The sequence below is a fragment of the Ranitomeya variabilis genome, chromosome 3 (genome assembly GCF_051348905.1).
Source record: "Ranitomeya variabilis isolate aRanVar5 chromosome 3, aRanVar5.hap1, whole genome shotgun sequence".
Lineage (NCBI taxonomy): Eukaryota > Metazoa > Chordata > Amphibia > Anura > Dendrobatidae > Ranitomeya > Ranitomeya variabilis.
Window position 1 is genome coordinate 266689591 of NC_135234.1, and position 12309 is coordinate 266701899.

General features: G+C 44.1%; 1 protein-coding gene across 2 annotated transcripts in view; it reads right to left on the reverse strand.

Moving 5' to 3' along the window:
* The window catches only part of GGNBP2 (gametogenetin binding protein 2), a 116187-nt gene that overhangs the window by 55065 nt on the left and 48813 nt on the right, over positions 1-12309 (reverse strand). The window contains exons 4-6 of one of the 2 annotated variants that reach the window (XM_077295449.1): positions 9612-9710; positions 7821-7934; positions 6655-6864 (exon numbers count right to left, since the gene is read on the reverse strand). In XM_077295449.1, coding sequence (XP_077151564.1) covers positions 6655-6864; positions 7821-7934; positions 9612-9710 — 423 coding nt within the window. The remainder of the gene's footprint in view (positions 1-6654; positions 6865-7820; positions 7935-9611; positions 9711-12309) is intronic. The other variant, XM_077295450.1, reaches the window with a different exon arrangement.

Consider the following 12309-nt stretch of genomic DNA (forward strand, 5'->3'; position numbering starts at 1 on the left):
CATGGAGAGTTTCTTTCGGAATCTGGATTTGGATGTCCTTTGCATTTGTTTGTGAGCAAGAACGGTAAAGTGAAAACCAGAGAAGACTGTGTCGGCGCTTTTGGCAGCACCCGATTCTTGAACTACGAAAGAAGCCATGGAGCCTACCACTCCTTATTCAGTGAGCTCAGTGAAAACCCAGAGAAATATTTAAAGTACACGAGGATGTCTCAAGACAGCTTTATGGAATTGCTGGACAGTGTACAAGGAGCCATCAGCAGGCATGACACCCAGAGCCGTAGAGTGATTCCTGCTGAGGAACATCTGCTGGTGACACTAAGGTACGTAATATTTAAACATTAACGCCTGTCATAATTATTGTTCTGCAATGTACTTAATATTTTTCCCTTTTTTTTTTGCGAATATACTGTCCTAAATATTATTGTTATATAGGTCAGTGCTATGGTAGGTGACAATGGATTAGCTCCATTGTCTCTTCAGTCTGCATTTCTATATTTATATATACTGATGCAGACTGAAGAGATGATGGAGCTAATCCACCTCATATCTATGTCATACTAGTCAGAACTAGAGCTGACACCTGGGCAGGTGAGCATTGTTGACCCCTGACAGCTGTATTAATATATTTTTGGAGTATTTTCAGTACTCTGCGTTTTTGCCACCTCCTAACTCCGTTACACACACAAGAAGCAAAGCTGCTGTGTAAAGCAAATAAAAAAGAGGAGCAGTATATTGTGTGTCATGGAGCTATGAGGTGGCAAAAACACAGTATGTGTAGACAGCGACGTGTGTTGACGGCGCACGGTGTGTGTTGACAGCGACGAAAGAGACAAAGATCAAGCAGTGATTGGGGGAAAACACCACAAATTTATTTACAAAAATAAAAATTTACTTTTACGAACCGTTGAGGGGGAAATGTTATGGACCTGGGGTGTGTGGAGCTGGGGTGTGTGGAGCTGGGGTGTGTGGAGCTGGGAGGATTGGCTACGGGTGGACGATGAAGGGGTTCCAGGGGAAGGGGTAACTAAACTTGCGGGGTCTGGGAGGTCAAGGATAGAAGTAGACACATTAGGAGTTGAAACATGGGACGGGAGAGAAAAACTGAACACAGACACATTGGAAAGTAGTACACCACTTCTGCTGCCTTATGTCCTTTTTGCTTTCTGTCCAGTTTTATGCGACATCCTCCCTTTTTTTTTGTGTCTCCTTGGGTGGGTAGGAGTGGTGGGGTCAGCAGGGCATATGAACTGGACCCGGCCTGGTGGTGGTGGTTGACAGCTGTGCAGGTTCTTCCAGTGGCCTACTGGTTGTGGCGGTGGGCAGCCGTGCAGAATCTTCTGGTGGCCAACTGATGGTGGCGGTGGTCAGCCGTACAGGAGCAGGTCTTGGCATGGTGGTGGAGTGGATTGCAGCAGCACCCGGCATGGTGGTGGCGGTGTAGTGGTGCGCGGCAGGACTGGGCATGGTGGTGGCAGTACAGTGGTATGCAGCAGAACTTGGTATTGATGTTAAGTGTGTAATTGGTGGCACAGGTGGAAATACCACCTGTGCCTGGTGGAAGTACAGAGTCTGCTGCATAGCCTGAACGTAAGCAGCGTTGCACGCCTGCATCACGTTGAGCTGGAGATCAGGCGTAAGGTGTTCCGACATTCCCTGCTATATCTTGTTAAAAAAAAATGGTGTGCTGGTCTTTGGAGGTCGGCTTCCAGATGATTAAGGAGTTGGTTGACATCCTAGAAAAGTGTGTTAATATGGGTCAGACCACTTTCCAGTCTATCTCCCAGCGCCTTTAAGCGATTCTGGAAGACCGAGCTCAAGTGAATAAACTCGGGCATGAGTGACCTGTCCGAGGTCTTCTGCTGATGGCTTGATTCCATACAATTTTATGTTCAAAATGTCAAACTGTGCTCCCTCCCTTCTGAGCCCTGCCATGCGTCCAAAGAGTGACTTTGCCCCACATACAGGGTATCGACAGACTCAAGAGAAATTGCACAACAAATTTAGTGGTCCATTTTCTCCTGATACCCTTGTGAAAATAAAAAAAATAAAAATTGGTTCCAAATTATTTTTTTTTGTGAAAAAGGTAAAATGTTCATTTTTTCCTTCCACATTGCTTTAGTTCTCGTGAAGCACCTGAACGGTTAAAAAACTTCTTGAATGTGGTTTTGCGCACCTTGAGGGGTGCAATTTTTAGAATGGTGTTACTTTTGGGCATTTTCTGTTATATTGACCCCCCAAAACTAACTTCAAATGTGAGGTGGTCCCTAAAAAAAAAAATGGTTTTGTAAATTTTGTTGTAAAAATTAGAAATCGCTGGTTAACATTTAACCCTTATAACGTCCTAACAAAAAAAAAAAAATGATGTTTCCAAAATTGTGCTCATGTGAAGTAGACATGTGGGAAATGTTATTTACTAACTATTTTGTGTGACACCACTGATTTAAAGGGTAAATGTTCAAGATTTTTGCCAAATTTCCATTTTTTCATAAATAAACTCAAGTTATATTGAAGAATTTTTACCACCAATATGAAGTACAATATGTCATGAAAAAAACAATCTCAGAATCAGTGGGATAAGGTGAAGCGTTCCAGAGTTAAAACCAAAGTGACAGTGTCATTAAGTACCAAATTGGCTCTGTTATTAAAGGGTTAAAGGATTTAAAAACTGATCTCCATATACTTCACAAAAGGCAGCGGCTACCGATATCACAGGAAAAGGGCTCGTTCGGCCATATTGAAGTCTGCATGCCTTAAAGGGAATCTGTCACCCCTGGGACACTTACCGTATATACTCGAGTATAAACCGAACAGAGTATAAGCCGAGACCCCTACCTTTGCCACAAAAAACTGGGAAAACTTAATGACTCAAGTATAAGCCTAGGGTGGAAAATGCAGCAGCTACCGGTAAATTTCAAAAATAAAAATAGGTAGCAATAAAAGTAATTGAGATATCAGTAGGTTAAGTGTTTTTGAATATCCATATTGAATCCCCATATAATGCTCCATAGAGTTTATGATGGGCTCCATAAGATGCTCCATACTAAAATATGCCCCATATAATGCTGCACAAAGGTTAATAAGGGCCCCATAAGATGCTCCATAGAGATATATGCCCCATATAATGCTGCACAAATGGTGATTATGACCCCCATAAGATGCTCCATAGAGATATTTGCCCCATATGCTGTTGCTGCTATTAAAAAAAAAAAAAAAATGACACTCTCACCTCGTCGCTCAGGCCCCCGGCACATGCAATATTCACCTGTCCTCGTTCCAATGCTGCGTGCCGATCCATCTTCCGACTCTCTGCAGTGACTGTTCAGGCAGAGGAAGCGCACTAACCACGTCATCGCGCCCTCTGACCCGAGCGTCACAGCAGAGGACGCGGAAGACGGATCGGCTAACGGTGGTGGAACGAGGACAGGTGAATATCGCGCAATGATGATCACCCTCCCCATTATACTCACCTGCTCCTGGCGTGATGCCTGGCAGCTTCCCTGATGGCCTTCTCCGGGCGCTGACAGCTTCTTCCAGCGTTGAGCGGTCACTGGTACCGCTCATTACAGTAATGAATATGCGGCTCCACCCCTATGGGAGTGGAGTCGGGTCCATATTCATTACTGTAATGAGCAGTACCATGTGACGGCTCAACGCTGGAAGAAGCTGTCAGCGCCCGTAGACCATAGGAGATACAGGGACCACGCCAGGAGCAGGTGAGTATGTCACAGCCGCCACTCCCCCTCCCACCCCCCTGGGACAATGTCTCGAGTATAAGCAGAGAGCGGCACTTTCAACCTAAAAAAAAAAATAGGCTGAAAATCTAGGCTTATACTCGCGTATATACGGTAAGCTATTCCTATGGGCATACAGTTGATAGAATGGTTCAAATATTCCTACCTGTATGCCTCATAGCAGCGGTGTAGTTGAGAAATTGAATTTTAATCTTTTATGTTAATGATTTCTTCCAGACTCCAGGGCGTGCGGTGTCTGTATGAAATCTCTACCTCTTGTTTTCATTATAATACCACTCCGCACTCCCATGTACGTTACAAGTAGGGTTGAGCGACCTTTACATTTATAGGATCGGGTCGGGTTTCACGAAACGCGACTTTTTCAAAAGTCGGGTCGAGTGAAATCGGCCGATCCTATAAAAAAGTCGGGGTCGGGGTCGGCCGAAACTCGAAACCCAATGCAGTGCACTGGGTTTCCAATGGTTCCCAGGGTCTGAGGGGGCAGAAACTCTCCTTCAGGCCCTGGGATCCATATTTAAGTGTAAAATAAAGAATTAAAATAAAAAAATATCGCCATACTTACCCTCTGATGCACCCTGGTACTAAGCGGGAACCTTCCTTCCTTAGAATCAGCCTTCCAGGACCTTGCGGTGACGTCGTGGCTTGTGATTGGTCGCGCGGCCGCCCATGTGACCGCTCGCGCGACCAATCACAAGCCGCGACGTCACCGAAGGTCCTGGAAGGGCTGATTCTTAGGAAGGAAGGCTGCCGGAAAGAAGCCGAGGGTGAGTATATTCCTATTAGGCCGGAGACACACTGGTGCGAGATACGGCCGAGTCTCGCTGGTTAAAAGCAAGCTGTGGCACCTGCACTCCGGAGCGGAGCGTGCAGCTGCATAGCAATACATGGAGCCGCACGCTCTGCTCCGGAGTGCCGGTGCCACAGCTTGCTTTTAACCAGCGAGACTCGGCCGTATCTCGCACCAGTGTGTCTCCGGCCTTAGGTATATACTCACCCTCGCACGCGCCCTGCTTCTTTCCGGCAGCCTTCCTTCCTAAGAATCAGCCCTTCCAGGACCTTCGGTGACGTCACGGTGACGTCGCGGCTTGTGATTGGTCGCGCGAGCGGTCACATGGGCGGCCGCGCGACCAATCACAAGCCGCGACGTCACCGCAAGGTCCTGGAAGGCTGATTCTAAGGAAGGAAGGTTCCCGCTTAGTACCAGGGCGCATCAGAGGGTAAGTATAGCGATATTTTTTATTTTAATTCTTTATTTTACACTTAAATCTGAATTCCGATACCAATTCCCGATATCTTAAACATATCGGGAATCGGTATCGGAATTCCGATTCCAGATTCAGAAGATCGCCGACTTCATGGCCGACCCCACACAGGGGTCGGGTTTCATGAAACCCGACTTTGCCAAAAGTCGGCGACTTCTGAAAATTGCCGACCCGTTTCGCTCAACCCTAGTTACAAGCTCTCCTTGGCAATCTTTAGAAAATGTTTCATTGAAGGGGGCTCAGCATTTGTGACCCGAATTTACAAGCCAAAGTAGCTACAAAGAATCTTTCTCTGAATGATCTCCCTTTTCTGTGTTTTACATGGATTACTCCGATTTATATGGACCCTAGTAGGAAAAGAGCATAACGAGAACAGGAGAACCCCTTTCAAGCCATTAGCCCCATAAGGCCAAGTCACATCGGGTGTTTTTTCGAATGCGTTTTTTATGCCAATTTTCAGCTGTGTTTCAGAGTACCAGCAAAGTCTATGAGATTTCAGAAATCTCATGCACACAGCTTGTTTTTTTTTTGTCATCAGGATTTTGTGCTTTACTGCGTTTTATGCACAATGGAGAGTGTCATTTAGATCAGCATTTTTCACAAATTGAAATGAATGGGTGATGAAAAATGCAAATATCGAGTTTTGCTGCATTTTATGTGCCAAAACCTGATTGTATAGAAAAGCACTTTTTTTTTCAAAACTAAACTATCAGTATGCCCAAGAGGAATATTTAGCATGCCAAAACCGCAGTAAAAAACGCTGAAAAACCTGTTTTTTTTTCCTGCATCTTCCTTCCCACTAAGAGATCAGGTTTTGCTGTGGAAAAAAAAATGCCTAGTGTGACTTTACCCTAAGTATTGCTGAGGTTTTAAAGGTAATCTGTCACAACATTTGACCTATGGGCATACAGGCTATAGACTGCTGAGGAGAGTCCTACCTGTATGCCTCAAAGCTGATAAATCACCTTTTATTACTTTATGCAAATGACCTCTTCCAGGTTCTGGGAAGGATGTTGGCTGGAGGATAACTCCCCTTTAAGTAAAATAAGATCTGGAGGCAAAGTTACCAGTGTGAGGTGTAATGGCTGCTCTCTACACTCATGATCTCACTGCAGAGCAGAGTGTGATTATACCTAACATCTGAAGGTTCCTCTCATCTTCAATCTCACAGGCAAACATGGCTCCAACATTGTTACAATACAGCAAAGTTCAAAAGCTACAAAAAAGCAAGAAGACAAAATTTAATTTCTCCTGTTCTGTGTTAGTTAGTTGTCTCACACTGGTGACGTCCCCTTCATGTAAAATAAGCTCTGGAGGCAGAGTTATCCTCCGGGTAACATCCTCCCCATAGTCTGGAAGATGCCATTTATATAAAGTGATAAAAAAACAAGCTATCTGATATGAAACATACAGGGAGGGCTTTTCTCAGTAGTCTATAACCTGTATGTCCATATTAATAGTTTAGATAGTTCAAATGTGGTGATAGATTCCCTTTAAGGAGTATCAGGATTCACCATAACTGTATTAATAAAAAGATGATCCACACTTTTCAATATATTAAAAGTCACAATAAAACTTACATTGCCTGATAAAGTAAAAAAATAGTAAACGCTAGAAGCCAACTCTAGCAAGTTACATACTCATACCCTCCGGCGAATTCTGGCTCTGCTCTGCCAAGAAGATGAGCAATGAAATCGGTCTCACAACAGACATGGATATGGCGCTCATGAGGACAGCAGCGAAGACCTTCATAAAGTGCTGCACAGTAGCCTTTCTCTTTACTACAGTCTAGATCACCAATCAAAATGTTGTAAGCTCTAAGTACTTTGTTCTTGCAGTCTGTACAAAACCTGTTGATGGAAAGGAAATTGTGACTATAATGAAAAAACTATATACAGTGAAAAGGTGTTCAGCATGCATTACCCCCTTCATATCCTGTAAGTCACGGTAAGAAGGTCACATCAACAAACTACTATACTATTAGGACAATAGTGACAGAGCAGGCACAGGAGCTGTGCCCGCAGAACCCTCATCAGTGGGATTCAGGTGTAACTATTAGCTGATGACATTACTGTGTATTCACAACTGCAATATATTACGTGCTAGTCTAGAGCTTAGTCTGCTGCCAGTCTAATCCACCTGCCCCCACCCATGCCCTGGCCTCTCCTCCCTGTCAATCCCTTCACTGGCTCCACATTACCCAAAAACTCCAGTTCAAAACCCTAACCATGGCATACAAAGCCATCCAGAACCTGTGTTCTCCATACATCTGTGACTTAGTCTCCCAGTACTTACCAGCACGCAATCTCTGATCCTCACAATATTTAATTCTCTACTCCCCGTTTATCTCCTCTTCCAAACAATTCTCATGCAAGATTTCTTCCTTGCATTCCGCCTACTCTGGAACTCTCTGACATCACATATCAGACTCTCGCCTACCATGGAAACCTTCAAAAAAGGAACCTGAAGACCTAACTCTTCCGACAAGCCTAACACCGGCAATAACCCTTGTTCTATTGTAAAGCTGCACAAGCAGCTCTACACTCACCTATTGTATCCTCACCCATCCCATGTAGACTGTTAGCCCTCGCGGGCAGGGTCCTCTCTCCTCCTGTACCAGTAGGTGACTTGTAGCGTTCAAGATTATTGTACATGTTTATTATTATGTATACCCCTTTCACATGTAAAGTGCCATGGAACAAATGGTGCTATGATACTAAATAATAACATAAAAACAAAGCCCATTTAGGGAACTTATCGACATTTTAATTTTTGTATTAGAAGTGTTGAAATAACAATTACATACCTGTGCTTACGAAGGTAGTTTTCCAAAGTTTCTAAAAGACAACTGGAATCAATTAAAACAACTTCATCACGGCATTCCTGGGACATTATTTCCCAGATATCCATCCAGTTTCCCCTGTAGGAAAGGGAAACATAAAAAAAAAAAAAAAAAAAATAGAGGTGATGCAGAAAGATCTAGATAAGCTTGAAAAATGGGCAGCGATTAACAGAATAGTATTTAAAAAGAAAGAAATTAAGATTCTAAATCTAGGCAAGAAAAAACGAAAGTTACATCTACAGAATGGGAATTAAGCAACACGTGTGAAAAAGACTTCGGTATACTAATAGATCACAGACTGCACATGAGTCAACAGTGTGATGCAGCAGCAAAAAAGACAGTTCTGGGATGTATTTTGTGAAGCATAGAGTCTAGATAACATGACAATTATCTCCATCTCCACCTCCTTGGTCAGGCCTAATCTAGAATACTTTGTCTAGTTTTATTTAAAAAAAATAAATAAAAAAAATAAAAAAGACATGGAAAAACTGGTGGAAGTTCAGATAAGAGCTACCAGAATGGTGAGGTGACTGCAAAGTATGTTGTATGAGGAACAGTTAAAGGATCTGGGAAAGTTTAGCTTGCAAAAAAGAAGGCTAAGAGGAGACTTAATGGCTGTCTACAAATATCTGAAGGGATGTCACAGTATAGGGTGATCATTATTATTCTCATTTGGAAATGGAAACACGAGAAGAAATGGAATGAAACTGAAAGGGAGAAGATACAGATTAGACATTAGAAAAAAACTTTTTGACAGTGAGGGTGGAGTGGAACAGGCTGCCTTAAGAGGTGGCGAGTTCTCCTTCAATGAAAGTTTTCAAACAGAGGCTGGACAGACATCTGTCTGGGATGGTTTAGTGAATCCTGCATTGAGCAGGGGGCTGGACCAGATGACCCAGGATGTCCCTTCCAACCCTAACATTCTATGATTCTATTTGCTTGAAAAAGTCTTGAAACATAAGATAATGATTTAACAGAGATCACAGATAAATGCTGAAATTTCCATAAACTTTTAATAGAGTAGCTAAGAAATTAAAAAATATTCTTTATTATTCTCAAAACCTCTGAACACAGTTACAACAACATTTAGAATTTATATCCAGAGGCTAAAAGATTAAAGAGAACCTGTAAAACCACAGGCAGCATGAACCAGAGCCTGGCTGTGCGATTCTTTCTCTGAAACGCTGGGGTGATTGGGAAAAATGTGTGGCCAAGTTCCTGGACTGCTTCTTCAGATCACAAAAAGGTCACTAATGTAAAGCATGTATAATTCAATCCTCTCTGTGTCCTGGCCAATGCCATTGCCAAATAGGTCATTGACAATTACACAGCAAGTTTGGAACTGTGCGGTTAGTCGGTCAGAAAAGCATTGGCAAATGTTTGCTCCTAGCACCTTAGAATTCAGAGACTCCACTCTGGAATTTCTACTTTGTGCAATCCATTTCAGTACCATACATGAATCCAGTGAGCTCTTTACTAAGCCATTCTCTCACAAATGTATGTTGCTAACATAACACACAATAGCCTTGTGCCACACTGATCTTTTTTACTGCTTCGCTGAACATTTAATTATGCAGGGAGAACACCGTTTCACCTGTAAAACAGCACAACTGATCAAATAAAAACCTGAATTCCATGAGTAAGAAATGAGTCCCAACTCTTTTGTCCATATAGTGTAAGTTCCACTTATAACGTAAGAGCATGTCTCTATGCTTCGTTACAGCAATCCCACAAAATGACAAAATAAAAACTTACCCCAAAGGTTTTGGTTTGTGTGTGTCCAAAGAATGCAGTTGACATCTTTTATTTTTCTTGCTTTTTGGAATTGCTTCTATCATACAGCTGAGCTTAGTCCTATAAAATAAAATATACATTTAGGGCATGAATAATTGAAGGGAATCTGTCAGTGGGATTTGATATGTAATCTGAGAGCAGCATGATGCAGGGGCAGAGACCATGATTCCAGCTATGTATCACTTACTGGACTGCTTGGTGCAGTTTTGATAAATTTCTCTGCTGTAGATGTAGCAATGGTCACCCACTTAATTTGGCAGCTTCATATGTACATTGGCATCTTGAGGAAAATGCATATTCAGTGGTTCTGGCATGGTTACACTGATTTGACTGGCTGGCCTGCAGTTGAGAAGTAGTCCTCTAGTCATAATCTCCTGCTGTTAAAACACTGTAGTTTTAATACAACAAACAGCCTGGGACGAGGCACTATTTCCCTATATTATGCTGCTCACAGATTAAATAGCAAAAATCTTCTGACAGATTCCCTTTAAGACAGCAGTTGAACAAAGCAAACTTAATGAAGGAAAACCTAGTGTGAGATGCACATAATTCACTAAGAGATAAAAGCAACTGAATGAATTAGGCACATCTATACAACTGGCGTGTGCCTATGCCAGAAATATTACTCCAGTCAGCGGCTGGTGCACATTTCTGGCCATACAGCCAAGTGCCATAATAAATACCTCTGTAGTTGCAGCTCTGTCCCTCCCTCCACACTGACTGTTGTGATATGAAAGCTGAAGGTGTTTGCAATCACACTGCTCTACACCTCCTCACCCCACATTAAAGGGAACCTATCACCCCGTTTTTTAAAGATTAGATAAAAATAGTGTGAAATAGGGGCAGAGCTGGGCTTTACATTAGTGCCTTTTTGGTGCCTTTACACCCCCCGTTAGGCTGCCGAAATACCTTTGTGAAGTGGCCGTTTTCTGCTGTCACTCAAGTTGGTCAGGTCGGATGGGCGTGGTCAAGCGCTGTTTCTCCCCCAGATCAGGCTCATCATTACGTTGGTGGCGTAGTGGTGTGCGCATGTCCAAAGAGAAGATCCACTGCCCAGGAGATTCAAAACAGCGCGGTCTTCGCTATTCGCCGTTTACCGGTGGGCGCGGCCATCTTTCCTGTGGCCACGCGTGCACAGATGGAGCGCTCTGCTGCCCGGGGCTTCAGGAAAATGGCCGCGGGATTCCGCGCGTGCGCAGATGGAGATCGCGGCGGCCATTTTCCTGAAGCCCCGGGCAGCAGAGCGCTCCATCTGCGCACGCGCGGCCACAGGAAAGATGGCCGCGCCCACCGGTAAACGGCGAATAGCGAAGACCGCGCTGTTTTGAATCTCCTGGGCAGTGGATCTTCTCTTTGGACATGCGCACACCACTACGCCACCAACGTAATGATGAGCCTGATCTGGGGGGAGAAACAGCGCTGTCACCACGCCCATAGGACCAGACCAGCGTGAGTGACAGCAGAAAACGGCCACTTCACAAAGGTATTTCGGCAGCCTAACGGGGGTGTAAAGGCACCAAAAAGGCAGTAATGTAAAGCCCAGCTCTGCCCCTATTTCACACTATTTTTATCTAATTTTTAAAAAACGGGGTGATAGGTTCCCTTTAACTGCCTCATGATAAAAGCTACAACAGGCGTTAGTAATCACACTCGGCTCTGCTATACTGAACAAAGTAGAAATTAGAGATGCAGAGATATTAAATTACTACCATACCAGAGATTCATCTCTGGGGGCGTGTATTTTGACCCCTGCATGACACCTCTTGCTTATGATTGGTCAAAGTCATGCAGAGAAGTACATGCCCCCAGAGGAGAATCTCTGGTAATGTTCCATTGGGCTGCTCATAAATTATAATCTATATGCCTATAAGGCTACTTTCACACTAGCGTTAACTGCATTACGTCTCAAATCGTCTTTTTTCATAAAAAACGCATCCAGCAAAAGTTTTTGCAGGATGCGTTTTTTCCCCATAGACTTGTATTGGCGACGTATTGCGACGGATTGGCATACGTCGTGTCCGTCGACGTATGCGTCGAAATTTGGCGACACGTCGTCAGCAAAAAACGTTGATTGTAACGTTTTTTGTCTCCGCCTAAAAAACGTGTCGCGACGCATCCTGCGGCATGCGTCGTTGGCTACAATGAAAGCCTATGAGCGACGGATGCGTCGGGACATGTTGTACGACGCAATACAGCGCTGCAATACGTTTTTTTTACACTGAGCATGCTCAGAAGAAGGATTTTGTTGCCAATTGGCCAGACACCCCCAAATCTATATAAACCTGGCCTGGGCCTTCAACCCCACATATGCCAGCAAGAAGACCAAGCGAGAAGACTGCCAGCAAGAGCCAGTTAGCCAGAAGACCCTAGCCAGCCACAGGAGCCAGCCACAGGAGCCAGCCACAGGAGCCAGCCACAGGAGCCAGCCACAAGACTCCAGCAAGCCGGCCACAAGACTCCAGCCACCATAGAGCCAGTGTGAGTATTGCAATTTTTGTGTGCATCTGTGTGCCTGTGCATTTGTGTGTGTATGAGGTACTGACTACAGCAAGAGCTAAAAACCTGAAGAGAACCAGAGGCCTGCCATCGTCCTGCACCAGCCAGTGCCATGCTAGAGTCCAGATCCACCCCGATGCCAGCCACTGTGAAGACATGCAGC